Consider the following 27,342-nt stretch of genomic DNA (forward strand, 5'->3'; position numbering starts at 1 on the left):
TATCGATCACCTTAGCACATTTATTAATGATCATTATGTCCATAGCATGATTTGTGACAAGGTTTTGAAATTTATGTTTTTTGTTAGTATTTATCACATTTGTGATAACGGGGTAATGAGATGTATGCAAGGAAACACGAGCCAAATGTTTGTTATCATTTTAGCAACAGCTTTCATTATACTTTGATAATTTTTGGAGGAGAAACAGTAAATTGTTAACATAAACAAACAAATCCTTATACGCTTCTTAACAGTTATAACAGTTTCTTTGTGATGAATTTAAAATACACACTCCCTTTTATGACTTGACAAACTAAAACTCCAGCGATATAATCCTGAACACCTTCTAAATTTATCAAACAAATATTTGAGTATAAAGTTCAAATGAACATTATAACATAATTTTGGAAAGAATAATTTCTAATATAAATCCATAATTTATTTTGCTAAAACTCTCCTCTATAATAAATAGTCGTCGAAATATTACCGCTAGATGAAATAATCAAACAAACGTATTACAAATCACGATGTAGTTTATTGCTGGTTTTACGATAGTTTGTCATATTCACTGCTTTGCATTCGTTGTTCTGCAAAGTGTTTCTACTTTTTGACGTTGCCAAGTTTTGCTATATATAACATTTGAATAGCATGTTTTCGGACTTTCATTGGAATATACCACTTACTTAGGCGTAGAAAGGAAAATTGGAAGATTGAATAAAATCGTAACTTTTTTTTTAGAAATTGTTGTATTCTGTTTTGCTCATACAAATTTCATATGACTGTGAAAGCTATTTACAAAAGGTGCATTTGACTAAAGTGCGCGGGGAAGGATGGAACATTGGGAGTATTGTGGGGGAGGAGATTTGGAAGTGAAAGGGGAAGATGGTCTCTTCTTAAAACCCGAGTCCAGCGTGGCGGCTGCTGCGCGACTGCTACCTCGGCCTTGGATTCCTTGGTTTCTACTTATCCGTTCTTAGAACAGATACGGGTAGGGAGCTGGCAGAGCGGTGTACGGGCTGTAGGCACCGAAGGCGGGCAGACCAGCGGCAGTGTAGGCGAGGGCAGGAGCGGCGGGGGCGGCCAAAAGCCGAGCAGCCGGAGCGGCGGCCACTACGGCCGGAGCAGCCGCCACAACTGGTGCCGCCACGGCGTGATTGACGGTGTGTGCGTTGTAGGAGGTGGCGTACGGGGCGACGTATCCGGCCGCCGCAAGGGGTGCAGCGACGGGCACAACGCCAGCGGAAGCAGCTCCGAAGACGCACACAGCCAGGCAGATCTGAAGATCACAACGAAAACACAATGGTTTGGATAAGTTCTGGGATATAAGCTCTATGTCTGTGAGAAAGACTTACCACAATTTTGGCAGACATTTTGCTTAAAGTGGGTTTGGGTTTGTTTTGGGAAGAGACGAAGCTTAAGCTTGCTGTGCTGAGTGCAGTGCGTTACTGATACCGTTGCTTACACCGAAGATTCCTTTTATACCGAAACATATTTCCACCCGCACTTTTCAGCCCCGGGTTGAATAATCGCCCATTTCTCTTCCAGTCGTCCCACAAAACCGAAAACCAACCAAAGTCCTTCCACTTTTCCGTGACCACCTGCCCGCGTATGATGGGAATATTAATCACGGGCACTTGCTGCCACTGGGTGGATCGGGTAATCGATTGGCCAAAGCTTACCCTCATCCTCATAAATGCATAATAAGCAGTCTATCAAACGATTGGTTAATCGCCGCTCGGAGGACGTGCGCAAAACCTAAACTGTGTCAGGTCGTCAGACATTGGACATGGTGAGGCAATCGAACCTGGAGTCTGACCTTGCGCCGAGTTGCTGAGCTTCAGTAGGACCTTCGGGTTGACGGGTGTCTTGTAGAAGTCGAGTTCAACTTGGGCAGTGAAGATAGCAGAGTACAGAATGAATCACATGAAGAAGATGTGGGCCAACAGTGATGTGTGCTCGTTTGGAAAAGGAAGGCTGTGGTGTCACCTGAATTTGTAAACATTTCAGCCTCGGAAGGATGAGCTTATCCTACCACTTTGATCCAACTTAGAAGCGTATAAATACTGTCGATGTTCTTCGACAGACAGTACAGTTGTTCTGCAAACCTACAACCAACCAAATCCATCCAAAATGTTCGCCAAAGCCGTAAATAGCCCCAGCTTCAGAATTATTTCAAAATCTATCCTAGAACATTGGTCATCAATATCCTTTCCTCCTTCTCCCCCACTTTCGGATAGATCTTCTTCTTCGGCCTGCTCGTCGCTGCCGCCTACGCCAAGCCAGCGTTCCCTCTGGCATATTCGGCACCGCTCGTCGCTGCTCCCTCGGTGGCGGTTGCCAGTCCGTTTGCGGCCGCTTACACTACGGCTCCAGTTGCCGCGGCCTACACTGCCGCCTCGCCGTACGCTTACAGCCCCTACAGCGCCTACACTGCAGGCTATCCCTATGCCGCGTACGGTTCTCTGCTGGTCTGATCAAGTCAACCAACAATTTACACGAAGGACCCCCAAGACATTCCCGCTGTTAATGATGTTTGAGCAATTAATATAACCTCTCGTTAGAGTCTGGAAACCTCTTGAGTTTGTGTATGTTTAACACCGTACTCCGAAATCAATAGGATCAACGCTTCCGGAGCATCATTTGATGGTCTTTTTCCATAATAGTGTTTAGCATAAATGAAACTATATTTTTGTTCGTCTTTTGGTCTTTAATCAACTTTATTCAAAATTCACGCCCCAAAACAAGAGATAACACTTTTTCATCTTTCTGCACATGGCACATGACATGCAAGATGGCCGCCTTGGGCCACTTTTTGATTACTTTGCAACTCAACACACAAGACTTCCTTGTTTTGTTATTTTAAAGTTGTATGGTAAAAAAGTAAATCAAATCTGGAAAAAAATCGTCACCTTCGAGAAAACTTCGATTTATAAATGTTTTCAAAAATGGAATGATAGGTATAGATTAAGTTTTGAAAATAGATAACAAACAAATATACACAGATGAGTAGCAGTAGAAACTGATAAAAACCAAATCAGATTTCCACTGTAGAGAACTGTGCATAACAACATTTCATAATAGGCTTACTTTACATATATTTAAACAATCCATCGATCACCTTCCATAGAAATCATCCTTTAGAAATCATCCATAAGCGCCGTAAGCAATGTTTCCAACAGAGCGCTGAAAAGGTTGCTAAGACTTATAGCTACAGGAACAAACACATTCTTTAATCGGTATGCCATAATATTGTCAAATAATTGCACTCTTCAAATTACTTGATTACACCATTGACTTTACGTTTATTTGAACAAAGGCAATATGTTCACCCTCTTCGGCTGCACTAGCTTCAGCGAAGGAAGTTATGCCATTCGGCTGCAGTCTATGTCACTGATTAGCTTAAGCACTACTTAATCACATGTGGTTTGCCTTTCGTTTGCCACTTCCCGTGTAGGCACGCGTTGGCCGCCCCGATCATTAGGCAACAACCGACCGGTACCGGATGGTGGTGAGGTACGGTGCGGGCCGCACTAGCTTGGCAACCTTCGCTACGGGCGCTACCGCGACCAGTTTAGCTGCTGGAGCTGCCGGAGCAACGGCAACCGCGGGAACGACGGCTGGCGTGGCCGGAACTGCGGGAACTGCCGCCGGAACGGCCGGAAGTGGTGCCGGAGGGTTGTAGAAGACGGGCTGTGGGTAGAAGATGGGCGTCGGGGGAGCCGGCACGAAGAACGCGGGTGCTGGAGGGAAGGGCGCGGGGACGGGCGCTGGTACGGCGGGTGCCACGACCGGGAACGGAACGAATCCATTGTAGTTCCGGGCGAATACTTGCGAACTTTGAGCCGTTACGACGGCGGGTCCAACGGGGGTGAGGACGTGCGGTTCGGCCGAGGCCACAGCAAGCAGACTGCAGACTGCAACGATGGACTGGATGGAGGAAGAAGCAAACAGAATGGATCAGAATGGTGATATGGTCAGGAATGATCTAAGAAGTAACTCACCACTTTGGTAAACATTGTTTTAATGGGGCGATTTCCCGAGGGGACGAGTCGACTGAAGCTAAAAGCGCAGCTGTTGCTCGATGGACGGTCAATTAGTGTGTAATGAGCCGATAATACCCGTTATCGGCTATTTATATGGACGTCCGCGTCGTCTTACCGAGTCATACCACCCATTGTTCCCACCAAAAACTGCGGCCCGATTTGCCCCAAAACCGAAGGGACCTACAAACCGATATATCGGGTACGCATCTGGCACGCCACCCCCGTGAAGTTCCAGGGAGGAAGTAAACCGTCCCCCGTGTCACGAATTGCTCGCGGAACATAAAGAAAGAAAGGAAGAAAGGAAAAACTACCAGGTTTCGGAGCGCCAAATCTATTCCACGCCGAGCAGCGCCCAGGCACGATCCTAAATCCAGGCCCCTTGAAATCGAAAACTACGCACCCTCGATCAATTGCGTGGTGCGATCCATTGTGACATAATGCCCGGCGGGAGCTGGCAGCGGCATTGAAAACCCGCCCCATGTGTGGACTATCCACTAAGCGTGCTCGCATAATCGCGATCGACGAGCCAGGGGTGGTGTTTCCTCTTTGAAAACCTATTGGAGTGGTTTGTTGTCAAAGACGACTACACCGACGATGCCGAGAAAAGGTATTGTAGAACCAAACATTCAAATTTATTCTACCACAGTAAAGATCTGCAAACTTGAATTCTTCAATCCACCATTTTCCCCTCTTCTATTTTGATTTCATTTTATTCGTTTGCCTATCTTTTCTCCAAATACCCTAGTCCTTTTCCTTTTTTTGCTCTTGCAATGCTCGCACTTCTTGAAAGTATTTTTGTATAGTCTGTTATTTAGGCCAGAGGGACAAGGATGTCCAGATTTTTTAAATTGTTTTCAAATTCAACGATGCGTTGGTTCGTATTATCTGTCGTTTAATTATTGTTGTTCTCCCTGTTAATACATTTGGCTGGACATAAACATCCAGTAGTGCACTAATATATTTGATTCTAAGATTTTAAAACTATTTTATTTTATTTATTATATTTTCTATATTCTCTTTTGATCACAAATATGAGCAAGTATTTTAAGTAAGTCATATTACAGTCTGAAAAATCTCTTCCACTCACGAATTGAGGTGGAAGGATGGCGTAGACGAAGCCGCCAATAAAGCTGGGATACGGAATTGGACCAATGTGGCGAGCGACCGTGAGCGGTTTCGGATGGAGCTTCGTCAGGCCAAGACCGCTCAGCGGTTGTAGCGCCACATAAGTAAGTAAGTAAGTATTTTAGCTTTCCTTAGAGGATTTTTGGCAGCTAGTTAGCATTTTTAAGATAGGATTTTTTTTCTTATTTCAACTACATTGAAACTGTTTTAGAAAATGTATCCACCAATAATAACTAACCAAACTGTCGAACTTGACCTGTTTTACAATTCAAACAAACTGTCTAATAAAAAAAAACCTTGAGCTGGTTGTACCAATGCTGCTCTTGAGAAGCGTGATGAACCAACTGAATACGTCTAGAATTACCATAGTTCAGGGAGACGTGCGAATTGAACGTTTTTGGAGGGAACTGCTACAGGATAACTTTTTTTCAATTGGCATACTGCATAAACAAAAGCATTTAGGTAGAAATTCCGTCACTTTATTTTACAAAACATTTCCGTGGTTTGTACATGCAATTCCGTGGTCACAATTTATCCGGTACAGAGTACGGAAGGCCGTGGATCGATGCATTTCCTACTGTTTGTCTGAAGTTGGGTTATTTCCTGCGCTTTAGACGTAGTAATAGGGCGAGGCTATCACGGGTGCGGAGTAAGTTTGGTAGGACACTGGGCTAGCGGAGTAAGGGGAGAAGGTCCGGTAAACCGGGACGTCCGACGAGTAGGTGGAGTAAGTCTGGGCAACCGGGACGCTGGAGGAATAGATAGGGAAGGCTCGTCCATCACGGGCCACTACCGGCGAAGAATACGAGTACGGCCGTTCTACTACTCCGGCGATGGCACAAACGACTGCGATGGCGACGATAAACTGAAAACAAGACAAATAATATATGATGTCAAATGAAAAAGAAATCTTTTCATTTAACAAGCAAATAACTTACCAACTTGGCGAACATTTTGCGATGGCTTGGTACTTCGGCGAGGCGGCTGCTCAAGTAAGTTGGATGAACGTAGATTTTTGTTTGATCCAGTTTAAATCGCTGAAGCTCCTTTTATACCAAGCTTCGACCATCCAGGGAGAAGAAACAAGTTGCCAGAAAATAATAAATAAACACATACCTGTTATTGTCCTAAATAGATTGATTGCAGCGCTTCCATTCCAGAACGATCAGGACGGGTGTAACATTAATCCGTCCCGTACATGATGAAATAAATGGAGACGGGTATATAATGTGATCCATCGCACGGAAACCTGTGTATGTAATAATCAAGCAAGAATGACAGGTTCTGAAGGAACAAAGAACAAAGCAATAATAGGAATAGGAACTGGGATTAAAACACAAACACGAAGCTTCCTTCAAACAAGGTAATCAACTTGATTTGGCATGATTGCTGGCATCGTAATTCCAATAACATTTTTCTCGATAAAAATCAATGTGTTTCAGCATTGTACAATGCTGAAATAATTAAATGTAAGATATTTAAGCCTTGTGTTTCGTAGAAAATTAGGACAATGTACATGCTAAGGCCCTCAAAACTAGACATATGTAGAAGGTAATTACCAAAGCTCAAGCGGACGAGGGACTTGATCGGAGCATATCCCTTAGCCCCGCTTTAAATTCTGTTTGAACCGAAAAGGCACAAATGTTTGAATAGAAATCCAGTCACTTTATTTTGTAGAATATTTCTGTGGTTTGTACATATTATTTCGTGGTCTCATTATATCCGGTTCAATGTAGAGAAGGTCCGTAGATCGATACAGTTACACGTAGTAGTAGGGCGAGGGTACCACCGGTGCGGAATAGGTTTGGTAAGAAACTGGACTAGCGGCGTAAGGGGAGAAGGTACGGACAACCGGGACGTTGGACGAGTAGCTGGAGTAGGTCTGGGCAACCGGGACGCTCGGCGAATAGACAGAGTAGGCTCGGGCAGTCCGAGCCGCCACCGGAGATGAATACGAGTGCGCTTGTTCTACATATCCAGCGCTGGCGCAAACGAGAGCCATGGCAAAGATGAACTGAAAAAAGACATATAACACAGAATAATTATTGCTTTTGGGAAATTACATCCCTTACGGCAACATGTTAATAACTTACCAGCTTGGCGAACATTTTAAGATAGTTCGGTTCTTGTTAGAGACGGCGGCTCAAGTAAGTTGGATGAACGTAGATGTGGGTTTGATGCAGATGCAGTCGACGAAGCTGCTTTTATACCAAACTTATTAATCAGAAAATAGTAAGCTATCAGAAAATAAGAATAGAATATAAATAAACCGTCAGAAAATAAGAAACAAAACTGGATACATTCATTTCACTCTTGTTTGTATTCGATGAATTGCATCGCTTCCAATCCAGGACGATCAGGACGGGAGTAACTTAAATCTAAATAATTCAAGAGATGGATGAGATTGGGGACAGGTATAGAGAATGATTGATCCATCAATCAAACGTACGAGAACCTGTTTTTGTAATAACCAAGTATAAAATACAAGTTTCACAGTAACAAAGAGCAGAGCAAATCGAAGCTTCCTTCCTTGGCTTGATTTGCGATAATAGTTGGAATCGAAATACTTTTACTTTTTAAATTTAGTACGATGTGTTGCAACTCGAGAATCAATATATTAGAAAAGAATTAGGTAGATCATATTTGAAAAAAAAATTCTATATTGCATGGTTCTGGTGAGAATATTTTAGATTGTGCCGAAAGTGAACCGACGGCTGCTTGCTGCTGGCGATCGAAGATTTATTTTCGGTTTGTTTTTGTTTTTTACTACGACTATTTTCGTCATTCTCATCAAACGTAAGACGGATCAGCCAAAGCCAAGCCAAGCACGACCATAAAACCTTCAACGATGAAGGAAGAGACGAACCCGCAAGATTACCGAAAGGGTGGTCGAATTTCTGTTTTTAGATTGTTGTTGACATTTGAGTGTTGCCAACGGTCTCCGTATTTCTTTTATATTCTTCTTTTATTCGCAACCGGTTGATAGATTCGTTAACGAAACCAGGAGACAAAAAAGGGAGAGAATTGAGAAGCATTTGACCGAAATATATAAAGGGAAGGAAACCAGTTTCCCAGTTGGTAATTCGTTTGTTAGAATTAATCGATTAGTTTTGTAACGATATTTTTAACCCAAATACTTAAACTCAACCCAAATATGTGTTTTAACTGTTGGCATTTTCTTGCAGGTCTTTTAAGTATAACCTTTTTCTGTGAAATAAAACGCACCGCAATCAGTTACAAAGTTTCAATAATTGTGACTATATTTAATAGGCTTCACTCAACAACAAACAACGTCCACCAAAGCTGGCCATCGTAAGGAACTGTTCACAGCGGTACCGACCAACGGAATGCCATCTACCACAGCTGGTACGGGGAGCGGGCGAGGAGAGGGCTAGCGAAAGCCTTGGCGTACGGGGCAGCATAGGCGGCGGCATAGGGGGACGCAAATCCGGCCGCATAAGGCGCGGCATAGGGAGCGGCGAACGGAGCAGCATAGGCAGCCGCCAGAGGAGCCGGGGCACCGGCGTAGGCCAGAGGAGCCGGAGCAGCGGCGTAAGCCAGAGGGGCCGGAGCAGCGGCGTAGGCGAGCGGGGCAGCAACCTTGGCCACGGCCGGCGCAGCGTAGGCGAGGGCGGGAGCGGCGGTGTAGGCAAGCGGTGCGATTCCGTTGTAGTTCCGGGCGACAACCTGCGAGCTCTGAGCGGTCACGACGGCGGGTCCGGCGGCGTACGCCACGGGGGCGACGAGTCCTGGCTTGGCCGAGGCGCACGAGATGGCCAGAGCGGCGATGCAGATCTGCACAGTAACCGGAAATAGAGAAGCGTTTGAGAATTTGCCTTCCGCACAAAAAAGGTACATCCTGCGATAGTCGAGGATCATCTGACCGCGTCGAGTCCTTCACATGCACTTACCAGCTTGGTGAACATGTTGAAGCTTGGGTGTTGTTGAGTTAGCGCTGGTTGCTGAAAGGCAGGTGTTAACTGTGTGAAGCTTGTTGGCTGTATGATGATCCTTCCATGTCCCGGCTCATCTTTTATATCCGATAACAAATCGTGGCAATTGCCCACCGGAGACGATGGCCACTACCACCACTTCTCGTGCCGTGCTTTGCTACACATTTTTCCCAGCCAGGACATGCCAGCCCGAAGGAAAAATGAAGCAACAAAAATTGGTTTTATTGCAATAAGTCCGCACGCCGAGTGCGTGAGCTCGGTGTTTAATGTGTCCTCAGCGTCAGCGCTTCTTCATCGTTTTGTCACCGATGAGTATGAGTATGAAAATGAAAGTGAACAAGTGAACGAAATTGTGGCACGTGTACCATTTTCGATCACTCGCTGACGCACGATCATGCACGATCCGGTATGGAAGGCCCGTACAGCTGATTATGCGTCCGCTACTGCACTTTGCAGGTGACCGAGCGGACCTACGCTTAATATGTTCGTCACGTCGCGCTCCGACCGACAGGCGGATTACGGATTTGTCTACCGACTACAGAGACACTACCACTCAATCCAGGCGCTGGAAGACGGGGGACACGATGGTGCGGCGGTTTTGGCGCAGATAATATACGGCGCTGCCATAATGCTGCCATCACTTGGTCCGGTGGAAACCGTTATATCGTCCCAAGGTTGACCACCGGACCCGACCCGGTCGCCGGGGGCCTGGAGTTCCCGGCTTGGACGATCGACTTACCGGCCGGCCGTATTTTTTATTGAGTGCACTGGTTCAAGGGCGTGCGCCTCCATCGTTTGCACGACCGGGAATCGAGAGCAAGGTTTCAAAAAGACATTTAAAGTTTAGCGCCAAATCGGATGATAAGACAAGTCAAGGATTGCCTTCAAGCTATCGTAGTTCAATTGACTTAATCCACTGTTGTTCTGCACTGTTAATGAAAAATAGTTCCGGGTCTTGAACGACGTTGTGTAATTCGAAGTACAATAAGGGTCACCTCTGTTAACAGTTGAAATCCAGTCTATGAGAACACCGTGTTAGCAACACAATGTACAAAATTACCTCAAATTAGCGAGTCACACTCACAACACACAAAGAACATACACAAAATTTTATAATAAAAAATAAATATCTGAGTACAAATTAATTTCATTTACATTTTATATCAAACTTATCGAAATTTCAAACACCTCACATCTTCGCTTAATAGTCCTTACAGGACTATTCTGTTTCCTCCTTATTATATGCATTATTAGAGCTTATTGTCTTAATTTGCTAATGGCCTATATTGAATTGTTTAATTGCTTAATTTTTGAATTGTTTAATTGTTTATTTGTTTATCTTATTGCTTCCCTCTAGGGCTATGAAAATACAGCTTAAGATTAACACAGGTATAATAAAACTTAACTACATAGACGTAGGCAGATTGAAGACGGCCAGAGTGGTGCTAGGTTTGATATATCGAGTCAGGCAGAACGTGAATGAGGCGTGGGAATAAAGGGAAGGAAAACTTCTAGGATGGAAGTGCATGTGCTGCAAGGAAAGAGCGGAAGGCAGAAATGGAGTGCAGGAAATCGAATTCATGCTGCAGACTAATTTGGTTCCAGTAAACGAATGCCTTTAGTTTTTAGTTTTATTCAATGGTTGTAATAAATAATGGTTGTACATTGATAGGAAACTTTTATATTTATCGTTGGATTGTTTTACATTAAATGTAAAACGAAACGGTTTAGCCGTTGGTATAGTTTAAAAAACACAACACGGTTGAAAACTGAACGTTACGATATTAATAAATCGCCTCTAAAAAAAACTTAAATGATACAAATGACTACGCTCTGGAAACTATTTGAATCTTGCAGCTGCACATGCACTTGCCTTTTTAGTCACACATTTTTGTGACGCAACTAGCTCGCGTTATCGCTTTATATTCCGACTCGATCGGAATTTGTGAATGAATGTTCCGATTACAGAGCAATTCAATAAACAATATCAGTACGTTTATCGGACCAAACGATCGCTTAGCGGGAAGCACTTTTCCCTGCACAGTGCTCTACTTTGCCACTAGAAATTAGTATTCCACCTGCCGAATGCATCGTGCAATCGAATATTTCAACCAAGCTGTGGCAATTTATTCCAGTTTCTGGGTGTCCGTGTGCACCTCCGGTACATGGACGCAAGGACATGGCGCATCCAAACGCTCGGTCGAAGTATTTGCCTAGCCAAAAAGGATGATGTGAGAACATTCGGTGAAGGAGGTGGCACACTGCGGCCGATCGTGATTTGGCGTTTTTGAGGTATAAAAACCGAAGCCTGCCATCGGATAGACATCAGTTAGCTTTCCTGCATTCCTATCGACCACTCGAATCCAAACTCCAACCCAACCAATCAACATGTTCTCTAAAGTGGTAATTTCCCGGAGAGAAAATCCTTCCCCGTTACGCAACATTAATTTATTTATTTCCGCATCCTAGATGATCGTTGCCCTCCTGGCCACCGTTGCCAGCGTCAGTGCCAAGCCGGGAGCGTTCCTGCCAGCGTCCCCTGTGGCGTATACTGCCGCCGCCCCGCTCGCCTACTCCGCACCGTTGGCCGTTGCTCCCGCCGCCGTCCCCGCCGTCGCCTACACGGCCGGATATGCCAACGTAGGAGACTCGGCCGTCGTCACCTCGCACAACTCGCAGGTCATCAACCCGGCCTATGCCGCGTACTCTGCCGCCCCGCTTGTGTCGGCTTACGCTGCTTCCCCCCTCGCCTACAGTGCGTACGCTGCCCCGTACGCTGCCCCGTACGCCGCACCGTATGCTGCCAAGTACGTCCTGTAAATCCTGAATGTGTCCTATCTTCCAGTTCCCATGACAATCCAATAAAAGTGATCCATTAACTAGTGAAACTCTTAAGCGTTATTCTCTACAATCAAAGAAAGAAATCTTATAGGCGAAATGTTGCTCAAGCTACGTTTGTAGCCAAACTACTAAATAACGAAATTGACGCACCATTACTATTAGATAAACTAAATATTTCTGCGCCGGAACTGGCTCTAAGATCCAGAGACGCCATCAGAGTCCCATATACAAGTACGGCATATGCGAGTAATGGCCCGATTATCGCTATGTGTAAAATGTTTAATATATTTAGCGATATATGATTTTAATGCTAGCACGACAAGTTGTTCAAACAATAATAAGTTGCACGACAATAAGATCAAATATAACATATTGTTAAGATGGACGTCTAGCACTAATTAAAAATGTTCAGTTTGTGATTTTATTTTAAATGAAGATTGTAACTTAGATTTAACACTAATTTTATGTTCAATCAGACAAAATTGTCCATTGAACAGATTCAATTAAATAAATAAATAATTCAAATATCCATGTTGAAGCGTTAATGGGAAAAAGGAATACAAGACTCGGAAAATAAATTTCGGGTTCTACTTTTCTTAAAACCCGTTTGACATCAATGCAAAGACCTATGAAGAATCTAAGTAAAAAAATATCTTTATTCGGAATATAGCCTCAGGATATCAATTATCAGGATAATTTTTTTGCGCTGATAGCGTCTATTTGTCGTCGGGAATTATTGTTTCAAACAAGACGGGTGTTTCTTTGTAACATTTGTTTTACTGTTATGTTTCTGAACTAATTTCGGTTTTCTGATAGGTATCTTTTCGTCCGTGGTTTCGTTTTTAATTAATCTAATATAAAATTTGAATAATTTTATTGGGTATTAATTTACCTAAAACGATGTTAATGATTTACAATAATTAGCAATAACTGATAAAACTATGAGACGATATTTGATAACAATGGGTCGATTTGTTTACAGGTATGCGGGTGATAACGACAAGGAGTTTTAAATATCTCTGATTTAAATATGTATCTCTCTAAAATATGTTTCTACACGAATGTCAAAGAAAGCGTCTGAAAGATGCAAAACGTAATTTTGTTGTGACTGACTATCCACGTACAAAGTCTAGTAAGCATTTCATGGGGCAGGTCTGACCCAAGACGGTCGTTACGCCAAGGAGAAGAAGAGGAAGAAGAATTAGAAGTGTAGGACATATTATTCAGGACTTTTAACAATTTGATATAAGCTTTTCGGGTGCTCTGCTTATAACTTGAGTGAAATTTTGCCAATTGTTCAATATTTTCGGTTTTCTTGAAGCATTCAGTATTGATCCTATGAATTTTCCTTTTACATGATCAAACCACGAAGAAAAGACAGCATTATTTCAGTTTAGCAAATGGGTACATCCATTCAATCAACAAATTTATTTACATTTGCACTATTGCTCGGGTCAACAAGTGAGGTTTTTGAGTCCTGATGGGTATCTTGAGGGAGGTGCGGATCATCCAGTTTACTTCAGCAGAACCTGGGCCGGGGCGGCAGCGACGTACGGGGACGAGTAGGCCACCGGGGCGGCAGCGACGTACGGCGCAGCATAAGTGTACGCCAGAGGGGCGGTGTTTCCGTGGAAGGTGCGCTCGTACACAGCGGCTCCTTCGGCAACGTAAGCGGCCGGAGCGGCAACGTATGCGGCCGGGGCAGCATAAGCAAATACTCCTGGCTTAGGGTCAGCCTTAGCCGAGACGGAGGCAACGGCGAGGATGGCGAACAGACAAGCCTGTGGAAGTATATATGAATAGTGTTAGAATTTGCCCACATGCAACTCTGCAGAACTCCTGGTCTGTCGAATACTTACGATCTTGAACATTTTGAAAGATTTTGGTGTTTCTTGGTTGGATGCTACCAAATGCTTAGGAGGATGCGTTTGCAAGTGAACTGATGATTTCGAACAGCTCCGAGTGCCTTTATATACAAACGATCAACTAGCTGGGCCTCGGTTCAGAATCCTTGAGGAGCATGCGACTTAGTATGGGCTTAAGGATAGATAGGTAAAATACGTGATTTTTTGGAGGACTTTTAGAGGGTGGATCGTTACCGTCGGTCTCATATTTTTGCTGCGCATCCCTTCCACACCACACGTTTGATGAAAACAAACGATGGAAATAACCCAACCCCATGTGACATTGGTAGACCGACCGACGACACTGTTTTGCATACTAAATTCATTGACCATCGAATCAATCCGTTGTCCGAGTTTCAGTTGAAATGAGGAATTCGGTACAAATTGTTCCAGCCTTAGTGCGATATTATATACACATTTTGATTATTGATTTTCTATCCAAATCATTAATGCTTAAAAGATAGATAGTTTAACAATGCATATAAACACATGGAGTATTTTCAAAAAATTCTTTACTCTTTTGCGCACTCCAACATTTTTGAACACAATATACATTTCAAGATTGATTATTAAAATGGGTTTGAAAATTTTATTGAAGTTTATAACGAAAATCATTCATGGGGTTCTTCCTTTCATTTTAGGTTGTTTTGAAAACGAAGTATCAACAACATTTGAATTTGAATTTCAAAAGTCAAGTTGCCATAAAGTATGAAATATTTCAAGAATGGAAAAAATCTTTCAATGTGCTTTTCTAGTAACTTTTCAAATGAAATATTTAATTTAAATGACACAATTCATTTGAGCGGGAACAAAATTTTGTAGGTTTTAACCATTACTAATTTTAAGTTATTGTTAAACTAAATTTACAATACATCGATTTAACCAGGCACAGTTCTATAAACTAAGCATACCTAGGGTAACGGTACCAATAGTTGTGCACTTAGTAATGTAACTAACAATATGATGTAATTTATAAGTGTTAAGAACACAATATTTTACATATTTGTACCAATTATGATCGAACCACGACTTTTCTTCTGGAAAACATCTATTTTTACCGTAAAACATTAAAAATAGACGAAAAAAAGCCTTTATTTCTTCCGAGTTGGTTGCTCCTGTAATGGTGGTACGGTTCCTATAGTTGTGGTATCGTGTTCCTATAGTGGTGGTAGTACGAAAAACTTGAATATATTTTGACTATAACTTATTTTTGAAGCATATTTCAAACAGAACGGTAAGCTAACAAAAGAGATTGGTGCGATTCGAACTAATATTGAATTTAACTGAATTAAGAAAGATTTTATTATTTATAATAAAAAACAATAAAATTGCTAAGGATTTTTATTCTTCTTTTTAAATTCTATGCAACTGCACTATATCACCTATTTTACCGTGCTTATTTGAAAAAGCGTAAATATCATTCCTTGCATCTCGTTCAGCACCGAACTGTTTGCATAGTACTTCGAATATAGAGTAGTTTTAATTAACATGTTCTAGGTAAAAGTTTATAAAACCACTATCAGAGTTAGAATTAACTTAAGCTGATATTCTCTAACCCAGCAGTACCTCTTCACATTGGACGGATGTGATATTACAGATGATTTTTAAGTATAGCATGTTTCTTTCTACAAAAATCCCTGCCTTAAAAAGACCAATGTGATATCATTTTAATAGCCCACATTTATCCACAAGTTTTGCAATGCTGGATTAACAGAAACATGTTCGCAATTCTGCCATTGTTGTTTATGAAAAAAGCAACCAGCAAAACATTAAAATATTCAACATATTTACTCTAATTTAAAATTTTCGATGAATTTACTTCAATTGATTTAATTTACAAGGAATAACTTTTAAAAGAGTTAAGCACTGTTATATTAATCTGCAACGATGTAAATTCATCGTCATTCAAAACAAATCCTACCATCAGTATTGTAAAACCTACAGAACGAAAACAAACAAACCGATGGCGCGAAACATGCTCAGACTTGAACCAACTCCAGGCATTACTCATTTCCAGTGTCAACACGTTGTGAAATCAATGAACTTATTGCACAGCAAACCGAAATTAAAGAATTTCACCAGCAACAGCAAATTGCAGCGTATTTTCCGTACCGAGAGATAGCAATCCTACGGATTACAAACGTCAAGCGCGGAACTGTCAAACTATAAACGAACTCGAGCAACGCAAGCACCGTCAAAGCGAACATAACCTCACAAATACGGCACGGAAACGAGGAAAGATGGAACACACTTTTTGTTACACGTTCAGACGATCAACATTGATGATTTATTTTCTCCGTTTCGGTATGAATACATTCCGGATGCGGGATTTCATGCGCATCCATACGACCGAACGAATGCTAGCTGCTGCTGCTCTCTGGCCGGAGGCTCCGCCATGAAACGATGATGGAAAAATGTAAACCCCTTCGATGGTGGTGCACTCCCGCAACATTCACTCGGTCGGAATATCAATCGTCCGCCCTCACAGGTAGTGGGGTTGTTTCTATTTTCTTAATACGGCTTCCTACGGAAGGAGCAGCCCTCTGTCAGGCGCGCCTTGCCACCGGTCGGCTGGCACAGGATGGTCGAGCAGCCGGCACAGACAACTACGCTCTGGGCATGGCTGAAGACGGTGGTGATCTTGTAGCAACCGGGGCACTTCACGTCCATGAAGTACGAGTTCGGATGCGGCACCAGGCGCTTCAGCTTGTGCTTCCTCTTCTCCTCAGCGGGCAACGGGTGCAGGAAATCCTTGGCGAGCGGCATTTTGCACTAGGCTTGTTGACTTCGACGCGATCGAAAACACGTGTTTCACGAGGGTAAGTGAATTAAATTTCACTTTGAATGGTGGTTATACGGCAGCTCACGTACTACACGTACGACGTACAATCCGGGACTAAGAAAGAATGTAGTGTTGATTTTCGGCAAGTGGGTTCATGAACAGGAGTTGTGGTTCTGATCTGATCCTTCAAATGGAATCATTAGTTACTGCTGATCCGGAATCCATGATTTTCAAATTATTTTCTTAGCATTCATAACAATAATATAACAATGAAAAACTATTGTACAAGAAATGTAAAAAAAAGCTATAAAATTTCCCACAAATTATATGATTGTTTATCTTATTACATGAAAGCACCTTCAGTATTGATAGATCCTCAACGGTCATACTTTTTTTTATAAAATGTATCGGTATTTTGAAAGAGATGTTTGAATTATAATACAGTAGAAAAATTACATTTATTTTACACATATATAATGATTTATTGTGTTCCATTTCTCAATTAACTTGTTGTCTAATTGCATACTTTTCATTAAGCTATGCCTCCCTCGTAAGAAGTTCTTATTCTCTGAAAAGTGCTTCCATTTTTTTACGCTTGATAGGCACCCCACCACCCTTGGCACGCCGTTTCGTACCCATCAGAACGCCATCAACGCCATCGGTACCATCGGAAGCATCCGCGTGGCTTGCCACTTTTCGTTTTTTCGCTTCCTTATTTCGTAACTTTTTCTGATCCTTCCGGCGGGCTGCAAGCTTCGGCTGCGTGATCTTCTCCCGTGCCAGTTGCGCCTTCCGACCTGTACGCTTAAGGCGCAGGGACTCCTCAAGTGTGTTGCGTATCTTGTCATATGTGGTCGTTCCGAGCCGCCTGCTGATATCCTTGCACAAAGTCGTGGCCACCTTAAGGAGCGATGCCTTTGCCGGATCATTTTCGGCGGCTTTCGTTCTGCGTGCCGATGCTTCCTGGGCAGTTAGCTCCCGAACGGCTGGAATAAGCAGGGTGGGCGCCAACTCTTCCAGCACGTCCTGCTCTAGAATGGCTACCACTGACGTCATCCAGTGTAGTGCATGCTTACGCTGGACAAATGAGAAACGAGAACGATCGTTAGTATCTGACACCAGTAATGCTTTACTATTCATTGTTTCCACTTACCAGGATGTAAATGTTAGGCGTTTTCAGCACTTCATTCTGTATCACATACCGCACCCGTCGTAACAGCCAGCACAGATTGATCTTCTTTGATGACGAAGACATCTTTTCGTCCTTCATCGGCACAACACGCAACATGTTCGCCAGCAGGAACAGAATTTGCATAACGAGCGTAGCGGCCTCGTCATTTTGCTCGTCTACCATCCCACTGCCCGGTGTTAGTTGAGCGCACAGATCCAAAGTAAGCGTTTTGCTGTCGCGCAATGGTGCATTGTAGAAAAACTGCTTGCCATGCTTGGGACAAGCTTCATCTTCTTCCCCATCGGTTTCCTCTTCCTGCTCATTGCTGCCATTTTCAAGCTTCTTCTGAATAGCATCAAAGTCAAGTTCGTTTATTATTTGATACAGCACTTTCAGTGCACCGAGCCGTACCCACTGGTGACCACTGGCCAGGAGCGTTTGTGCGGTGTATGCTAGCGAATCGATCATATAATTGTAGCGATCATTGGTCAGGACACCACGATCCGGCTGCAGCAGCTGCTCGAACACGAGCAGCGTCTCTATGATCAGATGATCGCCCCGTGTATCCGCGTGAAGAAGCGCGTTCACCGGGGCCATCGGTTTCACGAACATACCCACCCGGCCGTTCCCCAGCGACCCACCTGCGTATATCTGAGGGACCAAATTTAGCAGCAATGTATCCTGTACATTTTCCAGCCAGCTGCATATGAATTCGGCGGTCGGTTCGCTGTGAATCAGCCGGAGCAGCAGTTGTGTACCGAGCTCGCGGAGCTTTATCTGCCCATCTTGCAGCATCTCTTGGGTGACCGGTATCAGCTCGTCGCATTTCTGCTTTATCGTGAGTCGCTTGAGAAGCGTTTCGATGGTGTCTGCAATTAGAGCACGCAGTTCACCGGTGCTTTCGTTCATCAGTCGTACGCCGAGGGCGAAGAACAAGGTGTTGTGTTCCTTGTCGATTGTTTCCTGCCAGATTGAGTAGATGAGGAGAATATTATAGTGTAACCTTTGTACTTTTTGTGGAAGGTATCAGAAAACATGGCCAGTGATTGCAAATCGCAACGATATCGAACTTAGATAGCAATCTCTTTTTATTATTGGCATGCAAGGATGAGACATAATTTGTTTGAATTTACTGCAAAAATTTGCGCCCTAGGATTTGCAGTGAACGCATGGAAATGATTGGTCTAAAAAATTATGTTTTCAGTTATCTTTTTTTGATTTTTAATATTACTTGGGTATTTTAGCTAACAGTAAAAAATATACATGTTTCTTGAATGGACTGCAGGAAAGTGATGATTCTCCTTTAATAGATAAGTTAATGTGTGTGTGTTTTTTTGTTGTACTAATTTGTAATGTATCTTTTGTATGTTATTTAGGAAAGTACTAACCTTTGGCAGTTTCTGGAATAGCATTTTAAGCATCGTAGCCGCCGATTCGCGTCCAAAGAGTACCTCATACTGCAATTGCTCGACGAAGAAGAGCAGATGTTGTTGAAGTTTCTTTCCCAGTTGATAATTCATTAGGTACTCCATAATGATCTGTCGACAGTCGGCCCTGGAAGCAAAAGTTGTCATAATATGGAGAAAACGTCCTATTGCCAAGATTCGCTTCTACGCACCGTTCACTGTCGCTCTCCGACCGCACGGATGTCTCGAATACCTTCCGCATCAGTTTATGTAGCTCGTAAAAGTTAAGCTTGCGTGCAACGATCGATCGTAGCAGTGTAAACGCCATCGTTTGGCGGCCTCCGCCAACCGCCACACCCTGCTCGATGTACATTACCAGCAGGCGCTGGTGGTCCATCGTGAAGCTGTACAAATGCTGTACGTTCTTCAGCATACTCACGAGCGCCCGGAAGCATGCTTTGACTATCGGAAAGTTCGTGGAGTTGGTATCGTCGATGGCAATGGTATTGTAACGGTGCAGAATTTCGAAGAGCTTCTTCATGATCGTCTCCATCGTTTCCTTGGACGCGAGGCTTTCCAGTGGCCACTTGGTGACCCACAGCATCGAGAGACATTCGATCGCGGTGCAGGTTACGCGTGTGTGCTTACTTTCGAGCGACTGCACCAACATCGGCACGATCGGATCAACGCGCTGCTGGAAGACCTCTCGATCGTGCCGGCCATAGGCGTGCTGCTGCTTGAGGGCCTGCCACAGCAGATCAAGCCCACACTCGAGAAACACGTGATCGTTTCCCTCGGTTTTTGCAAGCGTGTAGTCGAGGTTGGCCGCTGCAGCAGCCGATCCGTATCGTTTCGGTTCGGCCGGGATCAGATAGATGCTGCCCGGTTTCGCGACCTTTCCAAGCAGCTTTCGACCCCTGGCCGTGTATTGGTCACCGTCGGCCGCAGATTCCTGTTCACCGTTGGCCAGCGCGCATTGGGTGTAGATCTTTCCAGACATCATACCATACACGAACGTCAAGAGTACCTCCGGGCCGAGCGATTCATTACTCACGATACCTTCCGCTAGCTTATGGAAGGCGTCCTGCACCTTGGTAAGCGTCTGGTGCGTGCGGAACTTTACCAGCACGGCCCGGAACGGTGCGAACAAGTCCACCAGCATCTGCTCGTTGGCGTACCGTGCTAGTATGTTGAGCGTTTGGTACGGTTTACGGTTCGATTTCGACTCCGGTGTCGAGTCATTGCGCAGCGTACCGCCCTCGATGGTCGTCCCGTTTATCAGCCCAATCAGCTGCCCGAACATGTCCTCCATGCAGATCTGCAGCACCGTCTGCAGAATGTCCGCTAGCACGTGACCCCCGGCGAGATGCTTTTGCGCGCGCTCGATAATGATGTGCACGGTGTAGGTAAGCACGTGCCGTTGGAACCCACGAGTCAACATTGCCAACAGATTCTGTAGCACAAAGCTCAGATACGAAGCGCCCAGCTCGAGCGTAATGTGAGCCAGCGTGTTACGGGCCTGCGCTCGCGCCAGCTTTAGGCGCGACTTCAAAAACGTGATCACTTTGATGATCAACTTCGGCAGGTTCAGTTCGATCTCCCGGCGGGGTAGCTTCATAAACAGTTTCACGATCGCGATTGCGATCGGTAGCTTCAGCATCTGTTCCCTCTGCTTGGCAAAGCGTGCCTTTCGATCGGCGTTCGAGGGGCCACCGGCGCTCGCTCCGGTAATGGTTACCGGTCCCTCCGAGGCAAAATGAAATGAAGACAGGAGACTCGGTATGATCGTGCGGGAGATATCGTCCACAATTGCACGCGCCACCTTCCGTTCGTCCACCGTCAGTTGCCGTGGGTCTTCCTCATTTACTTGGGCCGCCGTAACGTCCGCATCATCATCGACTTCAGCATCATCGATTTCGTCCTCAATCGCCTCTTCCTTATTTTCCGTTTCTCCATCGGCCATGCCATTTTCTTGCTTTTCCTGTTCTTCTGCCATCACATCCGCCGTATCTTCTGCCACGTCCGTGGGTAACATCAGTTTCTTGTCCATTAAAGCGTTACCAGCCACAGGTGAGGAATTGTGTTCCCCATCCGACTTCTTTTCGTCCTCCTCTTCCGGGGCGCTCGAAAGCGTAGAAAGATCAAAATGGAACGCATCCATAATGCCGATTACGATACGGAGCATTTGCTTCTGGTATTCCCACGAGTATCGGAGCTTCGTCAGGTGCAGCTTCAGCACACTATGGTAGCTACGCCACGGCAGGAAGCGCGACAGGTGTATAATACAGTTGCCCGCTTCCTCTACCAAGTTCGTCTGCTTTTTGTACACCTCATTGCAGTTGTAGTGCGACACGATTGGAAGCAGAAACTGTACAATGACCCGTGGCGATGGACCTTTCGGAGGTATGCCGTTTACGTCCTTCGCTTTCTCCACCAACGCGCCCAACTTATCGGCAAGCCGCTTCAGCGCCTTCCGGTGGTAGTGTAGTTGCAGATGGGTGATGTTTTCAAAGAAATCTCCCTCGTTGCCGCCTCCTAGCTTCCCGGTGAATTGCCACAGTTCGGCGAAAATGCGGCACTCTGGTCGAACGGTCCGCTTTAGAGCGCCCACCTGCCGGGTCACCTCGGCGAGCAGCTGAATCGATTCGTTCCGCCGATCGTTGCTCGAGCGTTTCATCTTCAGCCCGCTGGTGATGCCGCGCAGTACGATTCGTTCGACACAGTACTGCACATCGCCCGGTCGCTCGTCCTGTGCGGTGGCCAGATACGCGATCACCTTGCAGGCGTACTCGATTGCGTTCTGACGGGCCGAAAGTTCCTTCTCGAACTGAAACACGTGCAGTGCGTGCGAGAGGAACACGATGGCCACGTTGCCGGTCATACGTTGACCAGCCGGGGCATCGGCAGCAACCATTGGGTCGATCGATCGGTAGCCGGCCGTTCGTGCCGAGTGGTCGGGCTGATCGATCCAGCGCTTATCCATAGCGTTCAATTCTTGCACAAGCGTGGAGATTTGCATCAGTTCCGGGGAAAGCGGTGCCATATTTTCAAACATTTGCATTATCGTTTTCCGTGACACTAAGGAAATGTGGAAACATGAAATAAAATTTAAAAATGACACCCAAAGGGCATAATACAATATTGTTTTAACACTACATATAGTTCCAACGAGTTCTATCAATTACATGTTATTAACACTAGAATTAAATTTTAAATCTGATCTGGATTTTAATCCAAAGCTTCATCTAAGTTTTGCGTTCGACCAGTTCCGAGTACATAATTGACCAGGCCTGAAATTTTCATTTTTATATCAGACATTTTTCATCTTTTATCTCTTCCCAATAAAAAATGGTAGATTCAAAAATCCATAACTTTAAGGCTAATTTGTCATCTTAAAATTATGAAAATATTGTTTTAAAATGACTTTAAGTATTTGCTATCTAGGGCATACTTTTCTGAATTTTAGATAATGCTGTCTAGCGCATACTTCAGTTTATCGTTCGAAAATATAAAAGTTGAAAAGAACTCCGACCCGATCTTGTTTGTTTAACACCAAGCTAGCCGAATGATGAAGAGATGCGACAAAAAAACCAAAAACGCCAAAAGATGGTCAATAAAATAGCCGTTTACAGATTCGAGCAATCTTTTAAAAAGACGAAGTTATAAAGAGTGGTTAAAAAATCACTAAAAATTATACGGGCAAAATCTCAAAGCAATGTATTTTAGTGTTAATTAAACGAAGTAAAGAAACGTAAAAGTTTCAATTATTTATGACCCAACTTAACGTCATACATACCAACATCTTTCACCGTTTCCAGCAGCGTCGCCAACTGCTTCAGATACTGTTGCGGGGTGCTAATTTCCTTCAAAAGCCGCATGATGATGACGTGTAATCGGCGGACGTCCAGGCTCGCCTCTATATGATCGCTACTAATCTCATTCAACGCTGCCACCTTCTTCGCCAGGATGGGGAAAAGCAAACTCAATAGTGATTTCCGATCGTCTTCGATCGCATCCTCGCTCTGCTGGTCGCTGCCGATCATGCCCGATTCCGCTATGCGCGTGAGAATCAGCAGCATGTTACTGGAGATCGATTTCTTGCTCTTTAGCGTTTGCCGGATATGTTGGAGCAACTCCTTCACGTACGGTATAAGTAAACGATTGCGATGGCTTAACCGGTCGCCCGATGCAACAGTTGCTGACCTTCCTACATCTTCATCTTGATCGCCTACTAGCGAATCACACTCCAACATGGAAGCGAGTGCGTTGAAAACTTCAGTGCAGACGCCTGCGCTCGTTTGACTGCCTTTTAGTAGGGCGATCATCGCATCGAGCGGAGTCATCGAGTGGTCGCTGCCCGCATCCTTGTCATTGTCGTACCGGCGCCGGCTTAGAAGCATGTACAACCGTTCGCTACGGCTCCAGACAAGCAGGAGCTTTAGTAGCGGCGTCGGCGAGTGAATACTATCACTGGGCAGATTCTCCAGCAGTGGCCACACGTGTACATGCATGATAGCCTGCAGTTCCTCGTCCGTCCAATCGTATTCCTCGCTTTGCTCGTATTGTTTGAACACTTCAACGAGCGATAGCAAAGCTTGCGTTTTGTACTTCCTGTAGATGGAATGGTCCATGCGCATCAGCAAAGCATCGAAGAATATCTTCAGATGGAGGACCCTCGCCGCAAACGCAGCTTGTTGCAATGGGGCCACTTCGGTCAATATAGACGAGAGCAAGTGGAGCAACGTATTCGTTCGATAAGTTGCTGGTATTGGTACTACTGCTGCATTCTCTTCTTCCCCGGCTAAACTACGTACCGTAGCGATCGGCGTTTCCTTCAGCTGTTTCAGATAGGGCTCAAACCATCGATTCAGAAGCATTTCCAATTCCTCCTTGCGCAAACGACCGATGAACGTAAGGATGGTTGCCCTAAAAGGACCACCCGAGCCGGTACCACCAAGATTTTGGGTGATCTTACCATCCAACACTTTCAGCATCAGCTGCACCACCTTCGGCCGGTGTTCTTCGGCGATCTTCGTACGTCCACTGACCGCACTACCATCATCGTCCCCATCTTCATCTTCCGGCTCGTCTTCCGTAGGCACGAACACCGAGAGGAGGGCGTTTTTCAGCGTTTTCTCACTCGTCAGGCGGAAAATGAAATCCTTGTAAGGCACGAGTTGTTCGTCGCCGAAGGCAAAAATTCCATTCAAGGCCGCCTTCTGAATTTCCTCATTCCGACTGCTGGCGAGCGTTTCGTACACCGTGTATAGCCGGGACGCGTGTTTGCGAAGCGATTTTCGGCCCAGCTCGGTGCATATATTCAGGTAGCACAGTAGCACCTGCTGCGTGCCAATGCCGGCCCCTTTACTACTTTTCCGTCGGATTTCGCTATCCACCTTGGTTTCCGTGGGTTCCTCTCCAAGGACCGCATTTGTTTTAGATTCTTTCGATTCCAGAAAAGCAAAGAATCGCTCCGCTATACTGTCCCCTTTCGAGCGACAAAAGTAGCTGCACTGTTGAAGCGTGCGAAGCAGCTGAATGCGAATGTTATGATAGTCGATATTTGGTTTCTTCATAAACGAGTCGATCACTTTTGGAAACAAACGATCTACGGTATCGTCTTCGGTATCCATCGATTCCGTCTGTTCGTCCTCTTCGTCTGCAGGGGCTGAACTTTGACAATCCGCATGCGGTTGTTTCCCCTCCGCCAGCCGCATCATAGAATCGAACACTTTCCAGAACAGTTGTTCGTCGCTCTTGACCATATTGTCGCCGTAGCTTTGCACGATCGATGCAGCCGGTGCCCACAGGAGCTTAAAGTTGACGGCGAACGTAGACAGCATGTACTGGAGCACGGTCTCAGTCCACTCGTTGCGTGCCACGTTGGCTGCCTGCTGGTACATTTGGCTGTCGTACGCAAGATGCTGGAAGAGGATCACCTGTCCGCGATAAGTTTGAACTAGCGGCTCGATGTTTTCAATCTTAGCAATCGTGCTGTAAAGCGGACCCATAGCAACAGCCAGCTCGGAGAGGTGTTCGAATTTTGCTAGAATTCCACTAGCCAAGCGCCGGACGCTCATATCGTACGAAAACAACAATGGATGTATAAACGGTCGCATGCGTTCGAAGCGGGCAAAAGTTAACAAACTTTTACGCTGTTCGGCCATGAAAGTTACCAGCAGGTGGATAGTGTTTAGCAGTAGGCAATCTTGTTTCATCACAAGGGGAAGCAGCCGCTCGAGCAGATCGAAGTATTCCTTTCCTTCGATTTCCTTCATATGAATGATCGTTTCCACGGTAACCCCCAGAAATGGAATAATTTTTTCAATCAACTTGTTCGTGCTCTTGTTAGGCTTATCTTGTTGCACAAATTGTACGGCATACGTGATAGTGTCTTTCAGGGTACTGACCGCATTCTGCTTGGCACGAAAGTTTGCAAGGTGCGGTAACGCGATAAGCGCACTAAGGTACAGCTCGGAATTTGCCAGCACAAACTCCATCTCGACATGTTCTACAGTCAGCAATTTATTCATGTAGCGTTCCAAGTTTCCATTCGCAAGCACCTGCACCGGAAATGGTTTCCAATTTTCCAGCTGAAACCCGTTCCCACAGAGAGGCGCCTTTTGCAGCAACAATCCGGCTAGAAATCGGATCCTCGCATCGTCCAGCTCTGCCTCGAGCATTTTCACAAAGTTGGGCCATATCAACGCTTCGAACATGGGGCAATTGACTGTGGCCGCAACGAACCGCTCGTACAGTGGACGGTGGTCAAGCATGAGCACGTTCATCGTAAGCCGGCTTGCTTCCAGCTGTGTCAATCGTACGTGTTTTGACCGAAGCAGCACAATGATCTGATTCACGACCGTCTCGTTGAACTCGTCGCCCGGAGACGAAACAGTTGTAATTAGCTTTATCAACTGTGACACCGTCGAAGAAAGCGCGTCACCAAGCAGGCGACCTTCTCTGTACTCCAGCACTATTCCACTTAATTGCAGCAAGCGCGTCAGATGTTTCACCAGATGCTCTTTGTTAGCGACATTTTCATTGCCTAATTTTACGATATAACTATCAATCGAGACACGTACCACGTCCCAAAAGACAGGTATATCCTCCGGCTGAATGCATTCCACCACGTCGGTGATAGTTTGCGTCAATATTTCTTGCAAATGATCCGCCTCCGTTTCTTCCAGCTGCTCCATGATCTCGAACAGCTGCAGCAGCGTTTGCTTCGCTGACGTATGGAAGTGTTCCTGTACCCCATGGAGAACTTCGAACAGCAACTTTCCGCACGCCACCGTGTAGGCATCGTGCTTCATCTGCCATTTCAGCAACAGCTCCACGAGTTGCCGCTTGTCCTTCAGGTCGCGCGCCAGATATCCCAGACATTCCGTGGCAAAATCTACCGCGTGCGGTGGACTGCTCGTTTCGTCCAGCAGAGGCACAAGGTTATTGAAGGTAAGGCCGAAATCCGATCGTAGAACACTGCGTAGGATCTTGAACAGGTGCGCCAAACAGAGCAGCGTCCATTCGACACGATCTGCACTGGCCGAGTGTAGAAACTCTACCAACACCTCGAACAGACGAGAAAAGTACGCGTGGAAATCTTTCCGCAAATCCTTGGCAAGAGCTACCACTAGCTCCAGTAGTGGTTGTAGGGCGGAATCGGTTGTTTCACGTAGACACGCGACCAAATGCTCAACGATAGCATCCTTATTGAACAGCAGCAGTGGGAGTGTGAAGGATTCCTTGAAACCGCTCTGAAACGTAACGTACTCGCTGGACAAATTCTGCACGGACCACTTTTTTAACGCCTGATGAAAGTATGTTCCCTCGTCGGTCTCGGGAAGCTCATAGTCGGTTTCCACGCGATACAATGCACCACGACGCACATCGATCTCGTTGATGCGATCTCGAAACGATTGGAAGTGAAACTTGTTAGAGGCTGTGTGCTTCTTTGGCCGGTTCTTCATTTTGACCACTAACAGCGATTATTTTATGTTAAACTTGTAAGTTGTTGTTTCTATTCTAGCACAGAACCGGCACATGGCGCACAATGCAACGAAAACATTTTATTTGACAGATGTCAAATCGCACGTGGGTTTGTTTACGTTCCATCC

At 45.1% G+C, this 27,342-nt stretch overlaps 8 protein-coding genes across 8 annotated transcripts; 2 read left to right on the forward strand and 6 right to left on the reverse strand.

The window, feature by feature from the left end:
* Positions 1 to 973: 973 nt before the first annotated feature.
* LOC131263892 (cuticle protein 16.5-like) lies at positions 974 to 1,370 on the reverse strand. The gene is made up of 2 exons (XM_058266170.1): positions 1,353 to 1,370; positions 974 to 1,276 (listed from the first exon to the last, which is right to left on the reverse strand). The coding sequence occupies exons 1-2, from the start codon at positions 1,368 to 1,370 to the stop codon at positions 974 to 976; spliced, it is 321 nt and encodes a 106-aa protein (XP_058122153.1).
* Positions 1,371 to 2,130: 760 nt separating this feature from the next.
* Positions 2,131 to 2,474, forward strand: LOC131263895 (cuticle protein 18.6-like). Its single transcript, XM_058266174.1, has 2 exons — positions 2,131 to 2,145; positions 2,238 to 2,474. Exons 1-2 carry the CDS (start codon positions 2,131 to 2,133, stop codon positions 2,472 to 2,474), a joined length of 252 nt encoding a protein of 83 aa, XP_058122157.1.
* Positions 2,475 to 3,477: 1,003 nt separating this feature from the next.
* Positions 3,478 to 6,121, reverse strand: LOC131263884 (cyclin-dependent kinase inhibitor 1C-like). Its single transcript, XM_058266162.1, has 2 exons — positions 6,107 to 6,121; positions 3,478 to 3,927 (listed from the first exon to the last, which is right to left on the reverse strand). Exons 1-2 carry the CDS (start codon positions 6,119 to 6,121, stop codon positions 3,478 to 3,480), a joined length of 465 nt encoding a protein of 154 aa, XP_058122145.1.
* Positions 6,122 to 8,522: 2,401 nt separating this feature from the next.
* Positions 8,523 to 9,094, reverse strand: LOC131264848 (cuticle protein 16.5-like). Its single transcript, XM_058267115.1, has 2 exons — positions 9,080 to 9,094; positions 8,523 to 8,963 (listed from the first exon to the last, which is right to left on the reverse strand). Exons 1-2 carry the CDS (start codon positions 9,092 to 9,094, stop codon positions 8,523 to 8,525), a joined length of 456 nt encoding a protein of 151 aa, XP_058123098.1.
* Positions 9,095 to 11,509: 2,415 nt separating this feature from the next.
* On the forward strand, positions 11,510 to 11,941 carry LOC131263891 (cuticle protein 10.6-like). The gene is made up of 2 exons (XM_058266169.1): positions 11,510 to 11,524; positions 11,591 to 11,941. Exons 1-2 carry the CDS (start codon positions 11,510 to 11,512, stop codon positions 11,939 to 11,941), a joined length of 366 nt encoding a protein of 121 aa, XP_058122152.1.
* Positions 11,942 to 13,476: 1,535 nt separating this feature from the next.
* LOC131263893 (cuticle protein 16.5-like) lies at positions 13,477 to 13,833 on the reverse strand. The gene is made up of 2 exons (XM_058266172.1): positions 13,822 to 13,833; positions 13,477 to 13,743 (listed from the first exon to the last, which is right to left on the reverse strand). The coding sequence occupies exons 1-2, from the start codon at positions 13,831 to 13,833 to the stop codon at positions 13,477 to 13,479; spliced, it is 279 nt and encodes a 92-aa protein (XP_058122155.1).
* Positions 13,834 to 16,130: 2,297 nt separating this feature from the next.
* LOC131262069 (small ribosomal subunit protein eS27) lies at positions 16,131 to 16,754 on the reverse strand. The gene has a single exon (XM_058263984.1). It carries the CDS (start codon positions 16,630 to 16,632, stop codon positions 16,378 to 16,380), a length of 255 nt encoding a protein of 84 aa, XP_058119967.1. The 5' UTR covers positions 16,633 to 16,754; the 3' UTR covers positions 16,131 to 16,377.
* A 361-nt stretch (positions 16,755 to 17,115) lies between these two features.
* On the reverse strand, positions 17,116 to 27,236 carry LOC131263229 (small subunit processome component 20 homolog). The gene is made up of 5 exons (XM_058265396.1): positions 23,022 to 27,236; positions 19,438 to 22,303; positions 19,208 to 19,373; positions 17,802 to 18,782; positions 17,116 to 17,725 (listed from the first exon to the last, which is right to left on the reverse strand). Exons 1-5 carry the CDS (start codon positions 27,193 to 27,195, stop codon positions 17,210 to 17,212), a joined length of 8,703 nt encoding a protein of 2,900 aa, XP_058121379.1. The 5' UTR covers positions 27,196 to 27,236; the 3' UTR covers positions 17,116 to 17,209.
* Between the last annotated feature and the right edge of the window lie 106 nt (positions 27,237 to 27,342).

This window comes from Anopheles coustani, chromosome 2 (assembly GCF_943734705.1).
Source record: "Anopheles coustani chromosome 2, idAnoCousDA_361_x.2, whole genome shotgun sequence".
Classification (NCBI taxonomy): Eukaryota; Metazoa; Arthropoda; class Insecta; order Diptera; family Culicidae; genus Anopheles; species Anopheles coustani.

Coding starts and splice junctions, on each gene's coding strand:
- LOC131263229 (XM_058265396.1), bottom strand. CDS start 27,195: ATGAAGAACCGGCCAAAGAAGCACACAGCCTCTAACAAGTTTCACTTC. Junction 19,374..19,437: donor TCGGAGAGCGACAGTGAACG/GTGCGTAGAAGC, acceptor TTTTGCTTCCAG/GGCCGACTGTCGACAGATCA. Junction 17,726..17,801: donor CGCCTAACATTTACATCCTG/GTAAGTGGAAAC, acceptor TCATTTGTCCAG/CGTAAGCATGCACTACACTG.
- LOC131262069 (XM_058263984.1), bottom strand. CDS start 16,632: ATGCCGCTCGCCAAGGATTTCCTGCACCCGTTGCCCGCTGAGGAGAAG.